The 21,003-nt window shown below is 43.5% G+C and overlaps 1 protein-coding gene and 1 long non-coding RNA gene across 2 annotated transcripts in view; one reads left to right on the top strand and one right to left on the bottom strand.

The window, feature by feature from the left end:
- KCNQ3 (potassium voltage-gated channel subfamily Q member 3) overlaps window positions 1–20,280 on the top strand; it is a 167,332-nt gene extending 147,052 nt beyond the window's left edge. Inside the window, exons 8-15 of the mRNA XM_039350446.1 lie at window positions 1,171–1,265; window positions 2,780–2,803; window positions 5,527–5,714; window positions 10,885–10,987; window positions 14,822–14,953; window positions 16,091–16,189; window positions 16,889–16,973; window positions 18,069–20,280. Of these exons, the coding sequence (XP_039206380.1) occupies window positions 1,171–1,265; window positions 2,780–2,803; window positions 5,527–5,714; window positions 10,885–10,987; window positions 14,822–14,953; window positions 16,091–16,189; window positions 16,889–16,973; window positions 18,069–18,797 (1,455 nt within the window). The 3' untranslated portion in view covers window positions 18,798–20,280. The remainder of the gene's footprint in view (window positions 1–1,170; window positions 1,266–2,779; window positions 2,804–5,526; window positions 5,715–10,884; window positions 10,988–14,821; window positions 14,954–16,090; window positions 16,190–16,888; window positions 16,974–18,068) is intronic.
- On the bottom strand, window positions 2,813–9,419 carry LOC120311221. The gene is made up of 3 exons (XR_005557557.1): window positions 9,367–9,419; window positions 7,429–7,583; window positions 2,813–3,011 (listed from the first exon to the last, which is right to left on the bottom strand). It is a non-coding gene; the product is annotated as an uncharacterized LOC120311221 (long non-coding RNA).
- Window positions 20,281–21,003: the final 723 nt, after the last annotated feature.

Genomic DNA, 21,003 nt, shown 5'->3' with positions numbered 1-21,003 from the left:
TCCCATTCTGCTAATGGTGCTGTACCAGTTGAGTAGTCCTCGACTTACGACCGGTTGAATAGTCCTCAACTTATGACCGGTTGGGGGTCGTGGCATTAAAAAGGTTGAGAACCACTGTTCTAGAGGTTTTTTTCTCCTCCCCCCAAGTTTGGAGAAAGGTGAAAAAGGGAAGAAATCCATTTCTTTAGTTTTTGTGTAGAAGTAGGAGGAACTGCGCTGGGAACAGAAACAGAAAGTATCTTAGCTTCTTTTGGTGTCCACTGAAAGCCAAATTCTACAACTCTGCAGTGTAAGCCACCTTCAGAGAGGGATAAGATTAAGATAATCTTTTTTGTCATAATCAGATAATCTTTATTATGGGCACAATGGTACACATCAAAAATGAAATTTAGTTGCCCGCTCTCAAACATACTATGTACAACATATGTATAGACCCACACCCCTACATATACACAGCAAATAAATATTAAATACTGTCCATCTTGAATATATAACGGAAGGAAGAAGCTTGAGAGTTCACAAGGTTAATGCTATATGGAATGAAACTATGGCTGAATCTGGATGTTCTGCTACGGATACCACAAAGCCCCCTCCCAGAAGGTAACAAGGAAAACAGGTCGCGGAGAGGATTGTGTAGCATCCCAGACAATCCTGTGGACCCTGCTCAAGCAACACTTCTGCGCTATCTCCTGGATGGGAGGGAGGTAACTGCCATTGATCTTTTCTGCCATCCTCACCACTCTCTGCACCACCTTCCTGTCTGAAGCAGTGATGCTTCCAAACCAGACTGTGATGCTGTATGACAGGATGCTCTCGATTGTCCCCCTGTAGAAAGTAGTCAGGACAGGGGAAGGAAGATGTTGATAGTGCTTGAGCTCCAAGTTCAGGAGAAGACACTTGGGACTGAACAGATAATAATACCCTGATGCATCATATATCCGCCCTACTTTTCACCAATGTGCTCTGAAGCCTCACTTTGCTTTGCTGGATGGGAAAAGGGTGATTGTAACAACCTTCAACGCCAGATGAAGAATCAGTAACAAACCAGATTTTGTCTCTGGCATTGCTCAGTATTTAGTTGATTAATATTCAGTACTTAGATAATCTATAAATTTCCCCGCAATGCACTTGTTTATTAGACATAGCCGTTGCTTCTTTTGTGTTTCCTAGGCTGCCTGGAGGTACTACGCTACTAATCCCAATAGGCTAGATCTTGTTGCCACATGGAGGTTTTACGAGTCCATTGTATCATTTCCATATTTCAGGTAAGTTCAGCACATTCCTTTGGTTCAGTTTTTCCATTTGGCTTATTTAAAGGATCATCCAAGCCAAAACTGGGGAGGAGGGCATGTGAAAGGACAAGCTTTGTAATGGGGAGGGGTGGTGGTGGTGGAAAGTGTTGTTAATCACTTGCAGACCCTTCCTTCAATGCCTTCTTGTTACTTGAGGATTATGAGAGTTCAGGCCTAGCATGTCTAAAGGACCTCAGTTGGGAAAATATTTTATAATTTAACAGTGGATTACAAAAAAGATGTTGAGACTTTGGAAAAAGTGCAAAGAAAAGCAACTAAGATGATTAAAGGCCTGGAGACTAAAACAGAGGAAGAACGGTTGCAGGAATTTGGTATGGCCACTCTAGAGAAAAGAAGGAGTGGGGGGGATATGATAGCAGTATTCCAGTATTTGAGGGGCTGCCACAAGGAGGAGGGGATCAGTTTATTTTCCAATGCACTAGAGGGCAGGATAAGAAACAACAGATGGAAACTAATCAAAGAGAAAGGAACTTGGAATTAAGAAGAAACTTCCTAACCAGTGGAACAGCTTGCCACCAGATGTGGGTGCTTCATCACTCAAGGTTTTTAAGAAGACACTGGACAGCCACTTGTCTGAAATGATATAGGGACTCCTGCTTGAGCAGGAGGCTGGACTAGAAGATCTCCAAGGTCCCTTCCAGCTCTATTCTATTCTGATTGATTGGATGGGCTCTTTGTATGAGGATCCTTATGTAGTCAAAACACCCAGGGTGACTGCTATCATGTCACCCCTCATCCTTCTTTTCATTAAACTAGACCAATTCCAGCAACCGTTCTTCATATGTTTTAGCCTCCAATCCCCTGATCATCTTTGTTGCTCTTCTATGTAACCTTTCTAGAGCCTCAATATCTTTTTTACATTATGGGGACCAAAACTGGATGCAGTATTCCAGGTGTGGCCTTACCAAGGCATTATAAAGTGGTATTAATACTTCACGTGATCTTGATACTATACCTCTGTTAATGCAGCCTAGGACTGTGTTGGCTTTTTTGGCAGCTGCAACACACTGCTGGCTCATATTTAAGTGATTATCCGCTAGGACTCCGAGATCCATCTCCCAGTTACTATTATTTACTAATTACATATAAGGACAGGAGTCCCCAGAATAAAAGCAGAAATGATGTATGAGTAGTATCTCTATTGGCTGACTTTGCAAAGCAATGAAAGATCCATGAGTATCGTTTGTACAGCATGCAAAGCTTGGTTAGTTTTAACCTGGTTTTGCTTTATTGTATCTCCGCCTCTTGTGCAAAGTGAAACCATTGGAGTGACACAATCGGGAACGTATCATTCAAACCCATCTCATTTTTAATCCTGTAACTGGATTAAACGTGATATGCAAATGTAGCCACTAGGTGTCAAAACCGATAACGCTAATGTCCTTTGAAGTTTAATATCGTATTTAACATCTCTTCTTTCCCACTGCTTTTCTCCCATGTTTCCTCTCCGTTCCATCTTCCCAAAGGAAAGAACAAATGGATGGCACCAGGTATGCAGTTCGAATCTCCAGTGTGGTTGGTGTTCCTTTTAAGACATCATCCTTTTCTCATTCCTTCAGATGAGTTATGGAGGTGGGGGAAGTGACGTTTGAGACAGCGTTCACAAATTTTAAGGCAGACGTTATCAGTAGAACCCAATACAGGCAGTCCTCGAAGTTACAACCGTTCCTTTAGTGACCGGTCAAAGTTTCAGTGGCACTGAAAAAAAAGTGAATTATCACTGTTTTTTCACACTTACGACCGTTGCATCACCCCCATAGTTACATGATCAAAATTTGGACTCTTGGCCACCGGCTCATATTTACGATGGTTGCAGTGTCCCTGGGTCATGTTTTTTGCGAGCTTCTGACAAGCAAAGTCAATGGGGAAGCCAGATTCACTTAACAACATGTCACTAACTTAACAACCGCAGTGATTCACTTAACCGCTGTGGCAAGAAAGGTCGTAAAATGAGGCAACATTCACCTAACTGCTTGTTTGGCAACAGAAATATTAGGCTGTAAGTCGAGGGCTTCCTGTGACTTTAGAAGAAATAGGAAAATAGTAGGATAAAGGAAGGTTAAAAGGTAGAGAAAGGTGAAGGATCTGGTGGAAACTGAGTCCACGGGGACAGAAAGAGAAAAACACAGGAGATTTGCTCTGCTAGGGGAGCATCTTCCTTCGTCTGTCTGCCTCAGATGAGGGCTATTTTTATCCTTTCCTTGGGGAAACTGAGCAAATTAGAACAACCAAGTTCTCACTTCAAGATCCGAGAAAGCACCAAGAAGCTGTCAGTAGGGGGAAGAGAGAGAGAAATGTACATATCCTGGCTCCTCCTTGGTCTGAAGAGACAGAGAGAAGAAAGAGGAGATGGCATAGTGATCATTGGAAGACAGGCTCTCTGAGGGGAACAAAAATGGCTTCCTTAAGGGACCGGATTTGGCCACATTACCAAGGTCTGCTGAACCTGGGTGCTGGAACTGCAGATTATCCCAATGTCTCAGAAGTAACCTACACCTTTTACATTCCACATTCTTATTTTGAAAAAGAAAAAGCCTAAACTAAAATCTGGCAAGAAAGAAGTATAAGAGAGCCAGTTTGGTCTAGTGCAGGGGTAGGCAACCTTGGCTCTTTTAGGACTTCAACTCCCAGAATTCCTGAGCTAGCCATGCTGAGGGGAAGGGGAGAGGTTTCCATGCTGAGCCATGCTGGCTCAGGAATTCTGGGAGTTGAAGTCCACGAGTCATAAAGCAGCCTAGGCCTAGGCCAGGGGTAGGCAACCATGGCTCTTTTATGACTCGTGGACTTCAACTCCCAGAATTCCTGAGCAAGCATGGCTCAGCTTGGAAACCTCTCCCTTTCCCCTCATAGTGGATGGCTCAGGAATTCTGGGAGTTAAAGTCCACGAGTCATAAAAGAGGCAAGGTTGCCTACCCTGGACTAGATGATAGGAAACTTGGCTCTTTTATGACTCGTGGACTTCAACTCCTAGGATTCCTGAACCAGCCACACTGAGGGGAAAGGGAGAGGTTTCCAAGCTGAGCCATGCTGGCTCAGGAATTCTGGGAGTTGAAGTCCACGAGTCATAAAAGAGCCAAGGTTGCCTACCCCTATCCTAGGATGAAGATTAAGAGCAGGGGTCTTCAAACTTGCCCCTTTTATGACTCATGGACTTCAACTCCCAGAATTTCTGAGCCAGCCAAGCTGAGGGGAAAGGGAGAGGTTTCCAAGCTGAGCCATGCTGGCTCAGGAATTCTGGGAGTTGAAGTCCACGAGTCATAAAAGAGCCAAGGTTGCCTATCCCTATCCTAGGATGAAGATTAAGAGCAGGAGTCTTCAAACTTGCCCCTTTTATGACTCGTGGACTTCAACTCCCAGAATTCCTGAACCAGCCACACTGAGGGGAAAGGGAGAGGTTTCCAAGCTGAGCCATGTTGGCTCAGGAATTCTGGGAGTTGAAGTCCACGAGTCATAAAAGAGCCAAGGTTGCCTACCCCTGGTCTAGTGGTTAAAGTGCTGGCCTAGGAACCAGAAGACGGTGAATTCTAGTCCCACCTTAGGCATGAAAACTAGTTGTGTGATTTTCGGCCAATCACCAAGAGACTGTGAATTCTAGTCCCACCTTAGGCATGAAAGCTGGCTGGGTGACCTTGGGCCACCATCAAGGCAAGGTGGCAATCATACCTAATTCTCCTTCCTCCTCCTATATTTCCCATAACATCTCTGTGAAGTGAGTTGGCCTGCCAGAGAGTGACTAACCCAAAGTCACGCAGCTGGCTTTCACGCCTAAGGCAGAACTAGAACTCACACTCTCCTGGTGATTGGTTCAAAGTCACCCAGCCAATTTTCATTCCTAAGGCAGGATTAGAATTCACAGTCTCTTTGTGATTGACTCAAAGTCACCCAGCCGATTTTCATTCCTAATTCAGAACTAGAACTCACAGTCTCCTGATGATTGGCTCTATTTAAAATCCCTCACTTTTAAAGAAAAAAGAACAGAAAAACAGGTTTGTGTGTGTGTGTGTGTGTGTGTGTGGGCGCACACATACACACACACATACCGAGCCATTTTTTCCCATCATTTCAGTGGCAAAATTTAAGGGAGCGAAGAAGAAGGCTGTAATTCACTGGCTGTTGTTACTCACCTAATGTACACCAGGAAGGACAAACTAGATTTAAAATGAGGGGTGGAAAAAAAAAAAAACGTTGATCCTTTTCCTTATCTTTTTTTTAGCCAAAAGCTGGGTCTCTTGGATCGTGTTCGTGGTAGCAATCCTAAAGGAAAGCTGTTTACTCCTCTGAATGTAGATGCAATTGAAGAAAGTCCTTCCAAAGAGTCTAAGAACATTGTCTTGATTAACCGAGACCGATTCCGTACTGCCTTCCGAATGAAAGCTTATGCATTCTGGCAAAGCTCAGAAGGTAAACATATTCTCTCTCTCTCCCTCTCCCTCTCTCTCCCTCTCTCTCTCTCTCTCTCTCTCTCCCTCCCTCCCTCCCTCTCCCTCTGTGTGTGTGTGTGTGTGTTTGTATGTGAACTTTCTTAGAATGTAGTTGTGGGAGCAGGAGTGGCAAAACCTGGGGGCGGAGTCAAAAGAGAGCTCAGCCTAGAATTCCTACATAGTCAGTCTGCTTCATTTATTTTGCTGGCTTTCCTTCTGAGCTGAGTTGAAACGGACCACTGCACTCTTTCCCTAATATAGGTGGTCTTTGACTTACAACCACATTTGCAAGCAGAACTTCCATTGCTAAAAAAGCGGTTGTTAGGTGAGCCCTGTCTCTTTTGTGATCTTTTCTGCCATGGTTGTTAAGTGAACCACAGCAGCTGTTAAATGAATCATGCAGTCCTTAAGGGAACCCTGCATCCCCCAGTGACTTTGCTGGTCAGACATTGGCTGGGAAGCCTGGCAAATGGCGATCATGTGACCCTGGGGCACTGCAGGTGTCATAAATAGGTGCTGGTTGCAAGTGCTTGAATTTTGATCATGTGTCCATGGGGATGTTGCAACGGTCATAAGTGTGAGGACTAGTTTTTTGAGCGCCATTGTAATTTTGAATGGCCGCTAAATGAATAGTGGTAAGCCAAGCACTACCTTGACTCGAATATGTTGATTCTTAGTTTTTAAAACTAGGACTTTAAGACCCACACTTTTAAACCTGAAGAGGGTTTTTCAGAACACCATAGCTGTACTCATTTGGCTGACTTATTAGTAACAGAATCATTCTATTGAACGTTGATGTTTTGGAATGAAATTGGAGACCTACATTCAGGATTCAAGCGTTCTCTTCAGGTTTAAATCCCGGCATGACTTTTATATCCGATTTAAAGGAAAATAATGTTTAAAGAACATGGCGGACTGTGGTGCATTATCTTTTTTAGATATTACAGCGCTGCAGTGGAAATGTCATGGGGGAGGGGTGAATGAGGAACCAGGCCATTATTATGTCTAGTTTAATGAAGAGAAGGACGAGGGGGGACATGATAGCAGTGTTCCAATATTTGAGGGGCTGCCACACAGAAGAGGGAGTCAAGCTATTCTCCAAAGTGCCTGAAGGCAGGACAAGAAGAACAGATAGAAACTAATCAAGGAGAAAAGCAACCTAGAACTAAGGAGAAACTTCCTGACAGTTAGAACAATTAACCAGTGGAACAACCTGCCTCCAGAAGCTGTGAATGCTCCAACACTGGAAGTTTTTAAGAAGAGACTGGACAGCCATTTGTCCGAAATGGTATGAGGTTTCCTGCCTGAGCAGGGGGTTGGACTAGATGACCTCCAAGGTCCCTTCCAACTTTATTATTATTATTACTATTACTACTACTATTACTACTACTACTACTACTATTACTATTATTATTATTATTATTATTATTAAAAGCCATTTCCAAAATGAATAGCAACATTCTGTACTGCTTTAGAAGACAGGACCAAGCCTAATGGCCTTAATTAAAAAACGTACCTATTTTGATTAAACATGGCAACAAACCTCTTGATAGGAAGACCACTTTGACAGCGAAGGCTTGTTCCCATTCCAATGTTTTCAAGTAGAACTTGGAAATCCCATCTATTGTGGATGCTTGGGCTTTGAGTCTTCATCCCTGAATGGTTGGTTACAATAAATCATGTAAGAAGCTTACCGTCTCTTGTCCCTCACATGCTGCTGACTCCAACCAGTGTGATTCAAGGTAATGGATGCTGGGCTTTGTAGTTCAGCAATGCCTGGAGCGGTATTTGTTCTCCACGCCTTACTTAGATGGACCACTGTGCTTCCACTTTTGGGATTCTAAACCATCTCACAGTTCCAGAGAAGATAGAAAAGAATACATTTCAACATCTAGCCTTAAGACATATATCAGTAAGCCTCTAATTATGATCCTAATAGAGCCTCTCCATTATGGTTATAAGTTGTAGCAGTTGTATAACAGGCATTTTTTTGGGGGGGGGAGCCATCATGAAGCAAATGCCATGGTGGGTTAAGCAAGCCAAAGATTCACTATGGGGACGGTTTTGCTGAAAGCCAAAAATAAGTTCAAAACCATCGTAAAACATGTCTGGCAAAACCATCGTAAAACATGTCTGTGCAGATTCTCCGTCATCCAGGTCATGACTGTCCCAAAGTTGCTTTTTTTAGGAGGCAACTGGACTTTCTTGTTTTTCTTCGAAGACGTTTCGCTTCTCATCCAACAAGCTTCTTCAGCTCTGACTGGATGGCCAGGTCAGAGCTGAAGAAGTTCCTTGGATGAGAAGTGAGATGTCTTCAAAGAAAAACAAGAAAGTCCAGTTGCCTCCTAAAAAAGCGCCTGTGCAGCCTGCCTCATTTTTTTTTACCATGTCTTTCTCTCTGGCCTTGTTTCCGATCTGTTCAGCACGATGCTTACGCTAAGCAACCTCAGCTCTGACTGATTAAAAAAAAATGAAAGCAAAGTTTAATTCAGTGCTTTTTTAAACCTAGCATCCATTGTTGACTTCGTTTGCATATGGTTTCCCCTTTTATGTCAAAATTTACTGGGTGATTTGGAAAAAAAAATAGCAGAAAAGAAGTTTCCACCCCTCCCCCCTCCAAAATTTGACATATTAACTGTAATGATGTGTAGGATTTTGCCTGTGCAGGAGTAAAACTTGTATAAATTCATCACCCTTTAACTGCACCAGCAGATTGTCTCCATTTTAGTGCTGTAATTCACAGCAATCTCTGCCTTGGATTAGCCCATTTCCATATCTCCAAATGTACAATAGATATTCATATGAAAATTTAGTGTTATTTCCATATACCCCTCTACTGTACACATTTCTCCTGTAAGGAATTGTTTATCTTTAATTAAGCAAGTGCAGGGAATCTGTGTGGCCTGCTAGATAGTGCCAGATCTGGCTTGGGTTCAGATCCTAGCTCTGTTATATATTGACTTAAAACAATTACTATCTCTGCTTGTTAAATAAGCAGAAATGTTATCCAGCCTTGCAGAATGTAAGGTAAAAAGAAATAAGAGAGTTGAATGCTGAATGAACAGTTGATCTAATCTTGTTTCCTACTGCTGAATAACTGATAGAACCTATTCCTAAGAGATCAGTAAAACATGTTACTGCGGCATACTGCAAATAGCTGTAAACGTGGCCATGTTCCTGAACACCTGAAGTGGGTTTGCTGCAGGGAGAGGATGACCATTGGAAGATCAGATCTGAGTCCTAAGGCCCCTTTTGCAGGTAGCTCGTGTCTTCAAACGGTCATCAGGCAACTGATTGGAAGTTGAGGACTTCCTGTACTCAATAATGCCACTTTATATGCATATAAAGAATAAGTGGGCTTGATAATGCTTATGAATATTGTTTCCAAATCAGCCAAAAAAAATTCATTCAAAGTTCTCATTAGTGAGTTGAAGAACTCTTGCACTTTCTTTACTACCAGGTGCTGGAGGAGTGTGTAAGTGTGTGGATCTCTTCTTCTAGTCTGCAGTCCCCTTAGTTTCTCAAAAGATAAGTGCTTTGAACTGGAAGATTGGTTGAGAATGAGAAACTTGAGTCTCAAGAGTGCAAAGCTCTTAAGTACAAATGCACAAAGTGAACAAATCACTCTTTACCTCATGAGCATCATTTTCCAGGTTCACGTAGTTGAACTGCAACCTGTTCCTGGCTGTCTCTACATAACCACAGAAGAGAAGGAAAAGAGACAGTTCAGGGCACCTTATAAGAAATTAAAAGACGCTTGCTCCTGGGGAGGAAAGCTATGGCAAATCTAGACAGCATACTAAAAGGCAGAGACATCACCCTGCCAACAAACGTGCGTATAGTCCAGGCCATGGTTTTCCCAGTTGCAATGTATGGCTGTGAAAGTTGGACCATAAGAAAGGCTGAGTGCCAAAGAATTGAGGCCTTTGAACTATGGTGCTGGAGAAGACTCCTGCAAGTCCCCTGGACTGCAAGGCGATCAAACCGGTCAGTCCTAGAGGAGATCAACCCTGACTGCTCTTTAGAAGGCCAAATCCTGAAGTTGAAACTCAAGCACTTTGGCCACCTAATGAGAAGGAAGGACTCACTAGAGAAGGGCCTAATGCCAGGAAAGATGGAGGGCAATAGAGCAGTGGTTCTCAACCTGTGGGTCGCGACCCCATTTGGGGTCGAACGACCATTTCACGGGGTCGCCAAACAACGCAGTCTGCCATTTTTCCCCCCTTTTCCTTAGCTGTGCTACTCCCTTTTATTCTATTGGCTTTTGAAAGCCAATAGAATAGACTCTCTTGAATAGAGTCTAATTCTATTGGATTTCAAAAGCCAATAGGAATTGCCCAGGCTGTCTCTGCCCTGCTGAGCCCGCCAAAAGTCCCATTCTGCAAACGGTGCTGCACCAGTTGAGTAGTCCTTGACTTATGACCGGTTGGGGGTCGCGGCATTAAAAAGGTTGAGAACCACTGCAATAGAAGAAGGGGACGACAGAGAATGAGGTGGCTGGATGGAGTCACTGAAGCAGTAGGCATGAGCTTAAATGGACTCCAGAAGATGGTAGAGGACAGGAAAGCCTGGAGGAACATTGTCCATGGGGTCGCGAGGGATCGGACACGACTTCATAACTAACAACAACAAAATCATTCTGAAAAAATGTGGTGGCTGCTTTAATTATCCATAGGTGTGGGGGGGTTGATAATGTGCTCCTGCCTATTGTAAAGCATCTTTGTTGAAGAATGCATACAGAAATATTGGAAAAGTGTACAGGGCCAAGAAGAGTACCCTCTGCTTTTTTTTCAGCAATAAAATAGTTCCAAAACACCAGCAAAAGAAATTTTCAAGCAACGTGGCAATAAGGTGGAAAAAACTCAGGACGATTTTTTTTCAGGAAATTGGAGGACAGGATTTGACAGAATACTAGCTTCTTTTCCCTGTAGATCAAATGGTGGGTGCCCAGAATAGTTTGGTACATTAAATCTAACAAATTATTTTTTTTTTTACTACTGGGTCTATGAAATGGAGAATGTTCAGGATCCATGATTTCAAATGATCCCAGCCTGAATAAGATGTTTGGATATTGTATGAGCTAATTCACATTGTTCTATTCTCTTCTGCATCTGGATCATCTATCTGTATCCATCTGGTCCTTACTTTAGATGCTGGAACTGGGGACCCCCTGGCGGAAGACAGGGGATACAGCAATGAGCTCCTTATGGAAGACCTTATCCCCACGCTGAAGATGGTCATCCGAGCTGTTAGGTAAACGTTGGGCTGCTTAACAATACTGCATGTCTATGTGTGTGTTTAAAAATCAGTTTACAATTTTGAAGGAAAAAAAAATCAGTTCAGCAAAGTAAATCACGTATCTTTCAAGCAGTTGCAATCAAGAGACCTTTGCCAGTCTCTAGCTTTCCAGATGTGTTGGTCTTCAGTTCTCATCTTCCCCCTAGTTGGGGTGAGAGTGATAAGTTGCAAAAGTTGATATAGAGTATACAACTGTAAATCCAGCAACATTTGATTCCTTCTTTATTGAGGGTCATACACATGAAGAAATATTTTGGGGTAAGTAGTGGGCAAGTGGGGGTGCATTGGCCTAGTGGTTAAGACCTGGGCTTGTCAACTGGAAGGTTGGTGATTGGAGACCTAAGCACCGCATGACAGGGTGAGCTCCCGTTACTTGCTCCAGGTCCTGCCCACCTAACTGTTCTATCCCAGCCTATGCACGTCCTTGTTACTACACAAAGACAACCCCTCTTTTAACAGTAGTCTGGAAAATAAACCCTTTTTATTTGAGTTACAGACCTGATAATTGTCCCAGAAAAAACAAAAGCAACAGAACACTTTTCCAACACTTTTTCCAAAAGTAAAACGGAGCACAAGTCAAACAGGAAATAACTCACAAGCAAAATAAACAGACCATGATCTCTTGACACAGAAATTCTTTGCAAACGGTTGCTTCCAGCAACCAGCCCTGCCCACACATTCGCTTTTTGTTACGCAGCCCCCAAGGCGTGGCTTCTCACTGCTTTCTCCTCTTTCCCTGGAATTGTCCCATTGACTCCCTCTATCCTACTCGTGTGACCTGCCTATGTTTACAAGCGTCTCTGAGGTCTTCCAGCTGTGCTTCCTCCGAGTCTGACTCAGCTTCCCAGCACAGCTGGCTCTCAGCTTGATCACGAGTGGACGGACCAGCCTCTTCATTAGTTTGTAAGTCCTGCAGCTCATCAGAGCCTCCCTCCGACTCTGGTGGCTCTCCAGGATCCTCCTCCTCTTCCTCCTCTGAATCCCCAGACTCAACTACCAAGATCACAGGCTGGCACAGAATCACAACACTAGCATGCAAATGCGAGTAAATAAATAGGTACCACTTCGGTGGGAAAGTAGCAGAGTTCTGTGTGCTTTGGTGTATAGTCATGCTGGCCACATGAGCATGGAAGTGTCTTTGCATGATGCTGGCTCCCTTGGCTAGGAAAAGAGGTGACCACCATCCTCTAGAGCAGAGGTCCGCAACTTTTTGGGCACCAGGGACCGGTTCCGTGGAGAGAGGTTTTTCCACAGACCGGAGGGTGCATGGTTTTGTGTGCTGCCTGCATCTCGTGGATGGGGCTTTGCTTGTGTGTGCGGCCTGGTTGCTGGCATGCCGTGGCCTGGTACTGGTCCATGGACCAGGGGTTGGGGAACCCCTGCTCTAGAGTTCAACTCAACCTTTTTTTAATTTTTAGTGGGCAAAAGTGCGTTTGAGTCCAGAGACACTGGACAGTGAGATTGGTAGCATAAAAATCAATACATAATAATCCACCCACATGTCTTCATGTGGTTGTGGGGCTTGTGAACTTGGAGGAAGATGAGGTTTATGCCAGAGGTTCAATCATACTGAACAGGTCTCATCAGAGGAGCCAGACAAAGAGTGTCTCTCCCATAAAAATGTATTGAGACATAATTTAAAGAAATCCATATTAGATTGGTCATGACCCAGGTCAACAAAGACTACATTAGTTGCAGGAATTCCTGGACCTCTGGTGACAAATTAGCTAGAGGACTCAACACCTGTTGGTTGAGCAATCAGGGCCAGCAGCTGCAGGAATGTTGGAAGAAAAAGTCACAAATATACGAAATGATCTCCCAGAAGAAGTAGAATGACTATAGCAAAAGAAAGCAAAGGTAGTACTAATAGTAATAGGAGCACTACTTGAACACCATCGGCATTGACCAATTTGCCATTAGTCAATTGCAAAAGGCAGCTTTACTTGGAATAGCTTACATCCTTCAAATGTCAACTTCTGCCTATCCCAGGTCCTTAGGAAAGACTTGATAGGTGGACAAAAATGCCAAATCTAGTCTAAACATTTGGCTGACTGTGCAGTGAACCACAATAATAATAATTTGATCTTAAAATAGGTTATGTCACGTTCCAAACCTTGCTTACATTATAACACAACTACCCTTGGAATACAGCTCAGATGCTTCCAGCGAGGTTAGAAGTATGTTTCAAACTAGAAACATCTGTTTGGGGGCAATTGAAGCTTGAACCAATTTAAGTTCAAAATGCCATTGACTGGTTTTGTGACATTAACTACTAACCTAATTGCTTTAAATAATTAGATTTTACTTTAAATGGCTAAAGTGACTGTTTCTGCTGATGTCCTCCTTACTTGCTTCCTGCTAAGAGTAGCTAATTTGGAAGAATTTTTAACTGCAATCCATTATAAATGGAACTAATCAAGGCCTGGGCTGGATTTGATGTCTTTGTTATAGTCCATTAAATTAACTCCCATGTATTCTTGGTGGCTTGTAACAAATTACTTAAGAAGGCTACATGAAGCTTGTTTTGATGGTTTGACTTGAAGAGGATTTAATGAAACCCATGTGTTTGAATCAGATGTATTCCATGCATCAAATTAGATGCTTTTAAATCAATTTGATAGTTAATAAACATTTCTGATCAGTTGGATCTTCCCAGTCAAAACAACAATGTGAATTAATTGTAATAAGATTTTAGCTAGATTCCCATAGTCTTATTGCTTGATTGAATTGTTACTAACCGTCTAACTATTAAAGGGAAATCTTTGTTTGGTTTTTTTAAATTCCCTTTCTTATTGACTATTAATTACAGTTTCATTTAATATTAGTAAGGCTGCTGTTTTTACTATTATTAATTTATCCTTGGACAGAAGTCTTAATATTTGATAAGTATTTTGCATCAGTGGTTACTGTTGCAAATAGCTGATTTTTATTATTTCACATAGTTTTTATGGTTATGTTGTATGTTTTGGGTGTTTTTAATAAACTAACAGCGGATGTTATAACAGTTGACATTTTTTGTGACACATTTAAAATCTAAAATGCAAGGTTAAAATATGTACAAATTAAACAGCTCTTGCCCAGTTGATCATATAATATATACTGCTCAAAAAAATAAAGGGAACACAAACGTATAGGATCCTATACGTTTGTGTTCGCTTTATTTTTTTTGAGCAGTATATATTATGTATCATATTATAATAGTTGACTGAAAGCCCCCTTTCAAAATTGTACAATAGTCCTCAAGTGACGACTATAAATTGGGACCAAATTTCCATTTTTAAGCAGGGCAATTGCTGAGCGAGTCGAGTCCAATTTTGCAATCTTTTTTGCTATGAAATGAATCACCACAGTGGCTCAGTGAATCACGCCGTTGTTCAGCGAATCCGAGCGTGGCCCACAGGGAGCAGCGCAGCCAAGGACATGGCAGCCAGGCAGCGTAGACAAGACTCTGCCCTCATGCCCCATCATGCAGTTGATGCTGTAGGGTGCAGGCAGAGGGTGTGGCCACCATAGTGCTGCTGGGTTGCCTGGGTGATCTGTGGCGGGCCCTGGAGGCAGTGAATGGCCCTGCGGGCAGGCAGGGTGGGGCAGGATGGGGGCGGGGCAGGGGCGGGGCCAGTTTTTGGGCACTTGGTCTCTAAAAGGTTCGCCATCACTGGTATAGGGTCTCCTGCATGAGCAGTGGGTTGGACTAGAAGACCTCCAAGGTCCCTTCCAGCTCTCTTCTGATTGATTGTATCTGAATAACTCACTCGGAACCACTTTTTCTGCCGCTGCTTCTTGCACTAGGATTCTACAGTTCCGCCTGTATAAGAAAAGATTCAAGGAAACTTTGAGGCCTTACGATGTAAAGGATGTGATAGAGCAATATTCAGCTGGACATCTCGACATGCTTTCCAGAATCAAATACCTTCAAGCAAGGTAAGGGGGCCTGGTCCCATTCGCAAGACTGGACATGGAGGCTCTATTGACTGAGAGTTTGGCCTAGGTCAGTTGATGGCATTGTCGTTGCAAGCACCCCTACTCAAAGGGTGTCACTTTGTAAGAAATTGATGGCTGTGCAACAGACTCCATCAAGAGTCTGAATTTTTATCTCAGGCTAGGTCAGGGGTAGGCAACCTTGGCTCTTTTATGACTCGTGGACTATGCTGGCTCAGGAATTCTGGGAGTTGAAGTCCACGAGTCATAAAAGAGTCAAGGTTGCCTACCCTGGGCTAGGTTATGTTTTGTGTTCACATAACATATTCAATCAAACAAATTAGAAGTCTTAGTTTTATTCTATGTGGGTTTTGTGTATTTGTGTGTGTAGCTTAATATTTTCTGTACATCTAAGTTGGTTGCTTAGCTTATCATTCAGTGTGTTAGGCAGACCCAGACATAAGTTAGTGCAGAAACTGAGTTAAGAGTTCCATGGAGACAGGATCCTATAAAATCCACTGATTTAGCCACTTAATAGATTATTATGTGTTGCGTTATCTCTCTATTAACTTGTCAAGGCCACCCAGTGAAGTCAAGGCAGAGAAGATAGCTAGATAGCTAGATAGCTAGCTAGCTAGCTAGCTAGCTAGATAGATAGATAGATAGATAGACAGATAGATAGCCAGATAGGTAGGTAAGTAGGTAGTTAGGGAGGGAGAGAGAGAGAGAGAAAGAGAGAGAGAGAGAGAAGAAGAAGAAGAAGAAGATAGGTAGGTAGGTAGGTAGGTAGGCAGGTAGGCAGGCAGGCAGGCAGACAGGAAGGAAGGAAGGAAGGAAGGAAGGAAGGAAGGAAGGAAGGAAGGAAGGAAGGAAGGAATATTTTTGCTAATGGCAATTTCCTACTTTACATCATTGTAAAGAAAATCTTTCTTTAAATTGGTGCCTCCATATACTCTAAGATTGTGCAGGGGTTTGGACTATTCTCTTATATTTTAACCAACATGCCTATCAGAGGTAGTCCCAGTGCTGGCTGGGGAATTCTGGAAGTTGAAGTCCACAAGCCTTAAAGTTGCCAAGTTATACAGCATGTGATGCGACTAGATCCAGGAGTCCTTATGTTCTGTCTTTATCTCTTTTCAGAATAGATATGGTTTTTGCACCTGGGCCTCCATCTACTCCCAGACACAGAAAATCACAGAAAGGAGGCACATTCTCTTACCCTTCTCAGCAGTCTCCAAGGTGACATTTTTTTTGGGGGGGGGGGCCACTCAGCGAAAGCCACATTTACGTCATTTTCTCCCTGGCACCATCATTTTTCCCCCTTGTTTCCCTTAAGTGACAATGTAAAGTGGACCATAGATATACTTAAGGCAGTTAGAACTGAAAAATGTACATTCTTACATCTTATATCTGGAAATCCAAAGTACCTCGTCAACTCTTCATCCAAGGCTGTTGCTTCTTCATCAACAAGCCTTGGGTGCAGTCCCAAAACAACTGGAGCACCACTTGAACACCATTGACATTGACAAATTTGCTATTAGTCAATTGCAAAAGGCGGCCTTACTAGGAACTGCTTCCATCCTGCAACGATACCTGTAATACCATCAAACACCCACATCTGTCTATCCCAGGTCCTGGGTAAGGACTCGATAGGTAGACAAAATGCCAAATCCAGTCTGAACATCTGGCTGACTGTGCGATGATCAATAATAATAATAATAATAATAATAATACAAGTTGGAAGGGAGCCTGGAGGTCTTCTAGTCTAACCCCCTGCTCAGGCAGGAAACCCTACACCATTTTGGACAAATGGCTGTCCAGTCTCTTCTTAAAAACTTCCAGTGTTGGAGCAAATAGATTGTGAACTAGAAATTTTTGTCGGAAACATTTCTTATGTTTTTTTGCCTCTGTGTAAAATTGAACCTTCTTCTATTTTAGGAATGAGCCATTCATAAGCAAAGCATCTGCAGATGATCCTGAAGACCAAAGCATGATGGGCAAATTCGTCAGAGTTGAAAGACAGGTACGGAACGCCCGGCAGCTTGTGTCCATCTTTTTCTCCTTTACGACAAATCTGAAAGGTTGTGCTGAGCTTTGACCTTGGGGATGTCCTTGAGAGAGGTCAATTTTCACTTGAGTAGAGCTTGCTCTTAGTTTGGAAAGCCAACTGCAGGTAGTCCTCCCCTAACGACCACCATTGAGCCCAAAATTTCTGTCATTAAGCGAGACAATTGTTAAGTGAGCTTTGCCCCATTTTACAACCTTTCTTGGCCCACTTGTTAAGTGAATCGCTGCAGTTGGTTAAGTGAGTAACCTGGTTGTAAAGTGAATCCGGCTTCCCCATTGACTTTGCTGGTCAGAAGGTCGCAAAAGAGAGTCACGTGACTCTGGGAGACAGCAACGGTCATAAATATGTACCAGTTGCCAAGCATCTGAATTTTGATCACTTGATCATGGGGAGGCTGGAAAGGTCATAACTGTGAAAAAAAGGGGCAAAAGTCACATTTTTCACTTTGAACGGTCACTAAATGAATCACTTTACGATGCCTTGGTAAGGCCACACTTGGAATACTGCATCCAGTTTTGGTCACCACGATGTAAAAAAGATGTTGAGACTCTAGAAAGAGTACAGAGAAGAGCAACAAAGAGGATCAGGGGACTGGAGGCTAAAGCATATAAGGAACGGCTGCTGGAATTGGGTATGTCTAGTTTAATGAAGAGAAGGACGAGGGGGGACACGATAGCCGTGTTCCAATATCTCAGGGGCTGCCACAAAGAAGAGGGAGTCAAGCTATTTTCCAAGGCGCCTGAAGGCAGGACAAGAAGCAACGGATGGAAACTAATCAAGGAGAGAAGCAACCTAGAACTAAGGAGAAACTTCCTGACAGTTAGAACAATTAACCCGTGGAACAACCTGCCTCCAGAAGCAGTAAATGCTCCAACACTGAAAGTTTTTAAGAAGAGACAGGACAGCCATTTTTCCGAAATGGTGTAGGGTTTCCTGCCTGAGCAGGGGGTTGGACTAAATGACCTCCAAGGTCCCTTCCAACTTTATTATTATTGTTGTTATTGTTGTTGTATTTATTCCAGCTGACTTCTGATGGCTGTTGTCTTTCAGGTCCACGACATGGGGAAGAAACTGGACTTTTTAGTGGACATGCACAAGCAGCATATGGGGCAGCTGCAGGTCCAGGTCACCGACACCTGTCCTTTGAAAGACACCCCATCCCCGGCTGAGGATAACCGGTTCTCTGAACTCAAATCCATCATCTACAAATACGCCAAGCCTTCCATTCATGAGCTGTCTCCCAGCTTCCATCACGTCCCCATAAACAAAGTCCCTCCTTTTGGGTTCTCCAGCCAGGACTGTGGTCACCACCCCTTTTCACTGCCCCTCGGTGAGCAGAACTCAGGCCGATGGCCATCCCTGCCCTTCTCCACGGCCTACTCAGAAAGGCCCACAGTCCTGCCAATACTGACTTTCATGGACCCTCAGGTTTCTTTCCAGTCCCCGCCAAGAGAGCTCTGGAACTCCCATTCGGACAGAATCTCCCCAAGACAGAGGCCAAGCACGACAAGGGACAGCGACACCCCCTTATCTCTGCTCTCGGTCAATCACGAGGAACTCGAACGTTCCCCGAGCGGGTTTAGCATCTCTCAAGATAAAGATGATTTCCTGTTCGGGCCAAACGGCGGAAACAGTTGGATGAAAGAAAAACGCTATTTGGCTGAGGGGGAAACAGACACGGATACTGACCCTTTCACCCCCAGTGGGTCTATGCCTCTGTCCTCCACGGGGGATGGGATTTCCGAGGCAATATGGACTCCTTCAAGCAAGCCAATTTAATCTTCTCTACGGGGGTGGGACGCGGGAGGGTGGCTCTTTCTTGTCCTGTACACTTCAAAACTTTGTATATCTTATGGTACATGCCCAAAGCTTCCTCCCTCAAAAGCAAAAAAAAAAAAAAAGCAACCCACCACGCCCATCCCCTCCACCACGATGGTTGTTTCTGCATGCTGGGTGTTCGTGGACTTCTTTCTCCACCATTTCACACAGTTGGGTGATGCAGTTCTCCCGCGGCTGCCAAAACGAAGTGGCAAAAGATTTGCGCAGGGTTTTTTTTTTCTTCTTCTTTTTTTCTTGTTTGCATGACTTTATGCTCTAAGGATACAGGGAATTTCCTCCATGATTAAAACCATGAAAAAATAATAAGAACAACAACGCTGTTGCTCGATAAGTCAAGGGTCAGATTGATGCCAGGGCTAAAGACACCACAAAGGTGGAAAGATTACAGGCTGCCACTTTGTGAGCAAAACAACCCTCATTTCTAGAATGATGCCCTTGGCGAGGTGTGCATGCATTTGCATCATTCCTCTTTGCAATTTTAGCTGTTTCCCTCTTGGCCGTCCATTTTGTTCTCTCCCATGTCGTCACACTAGGCTGATTATTTCTGTTCATTTGACCTCTTTGCTCCTGCACCTATGTAAGAAACCAGAGAATATAACACATTCCACTATCCAGAGAATTGAAGTGTTTTTCTGCACAACTTGACATGTTGATGATTTCTGTAGAGCTTAGGCATGCTTAATCTGCTTTGAATATTGTCTTCACTCGTCATCTCCATGATGTCCACGGGTCAAAGTCCATGGGCCAAATAGCCAAACCGTCATTTCTGGTCTCTTTAAGTTTCCTTGAGTTAGGCAAGTCAACATTTTAACTGATGTTTGTTGGCCTTCACACAGCACTTCTGCCACGTCACGCTTGTCCCTTTACGATGGTCGTCATATCTGTAACACTTAACAACATTAATCTCTTCCTGAATTATGATGAGAGATGGGTCACTAAGACATAGTTTGGTTATCTCTCAGCTGCTTATAGAATGACATCTACATACTCCTTCTCTTATTCCAAAAGTAGTGTTTCTCAACCTCAACAACTTCGATATATGTGGACTTCAGCTCTCAGAATTGGGGAATCCGGAGAGTTGAAACCCAGACATCTAGGATGTCTGTGCAGATTCTCAGTCATCCAGTCATGGTTGTCATATAAATCCTTCCATTCTCCACCATTCAGTCAGGAAGCTTCTTGGATGAGAAGTGAAATATCTTCAAGCAAAACAAGAAACTCCAGTTGCCTTCTGAAAGAAAGCTGCTTTGGGACACACTTCTGGAAGTTGCCAGGACTGAGAAACATTGCCTTAGAGGGTTTCAATATACAATTTACTAGACCAGTGGTTCTCAACCTATGGGTCGCGACCCCATTTGGGATCGATCGACCATTTTACGGGGGCCGCCAAACAAGGCGATCCGCCATTTTCCCCCCTCGGGGCGGCGCCGCGCATGCGCGGCACGTTTGTGTGACGGGGGTCGCCGTCACACAAACGTTGAGAACCACTGTACTAGACTAAATCATGGCTGGAGAATTTTGGGAGTTGAAGTCCAAACTATGGTTGAGGTATTGCCAAGGTTGAGATATACTGTCTCAGAGGCTTTCAATATACAATTTGATGATGAGTCATGTCCAACTCTTGGTGATTCTGTGGGCCAGGTCTCTCCACATCTTCCAATCTTGCCCTACTTCTTTGAATTGTCCCATGCTCTCGCTGGTGTCTGCTTTGATGGTGTCTTCCACCCTGTTGTTTGACGGCCTGGTTTCCTTTTTATCACTTTCCAAACATAATTAATTTCTCCAGCGAATTCCCTTGCATGACCTGGTCAAAATAAACAAGACACAATTTTGTGCTTTTTCCTTCTAGTGACATGTCTGGTGTTATGCTCTCCAGTACTTGCTTGTTAGTTACTTCTGCTCTCCAAGGAATACACAGGAGCCTTCTCCAGCACCACAGCTCAATTTTCTTCCTGTCTTGCTTATTTAAGGTCCAACTTACACCATCATAGGTAGCTACAGGATAATACAATTTGCTAGATGTAACCATGGTTGGGGAACTCTGGGAGTTGAAGTCCACACATCTTATAAAGTTGTCAAGGTTGAGAAGCACTGCCATAAAGAGTCGCCATTTGAGCATTGAATCTAATCCAGGGTGTTTCCACAG

The sequence above is a fragment of the Crotalus tigris genome, unplaced genomic scaffold, assembly GCF_016545835.1.
Source record: "Crotalus tigris isolate CLP2741 ecotype Arizona unplaced genomic scaffold, ASM1654583v1 scf7180000018335.1346539, whole genome shotgun sequence".
NCBI classification, from domain to species: Eukaryota; Metazoa; Chordata; class Lepidosauria; order Squamata; family Viperidae; genus Crotalus; species Crotalus tigris.
This window is presented reverse-complemented; position numbering and strand designations above follow the sequence as displayed.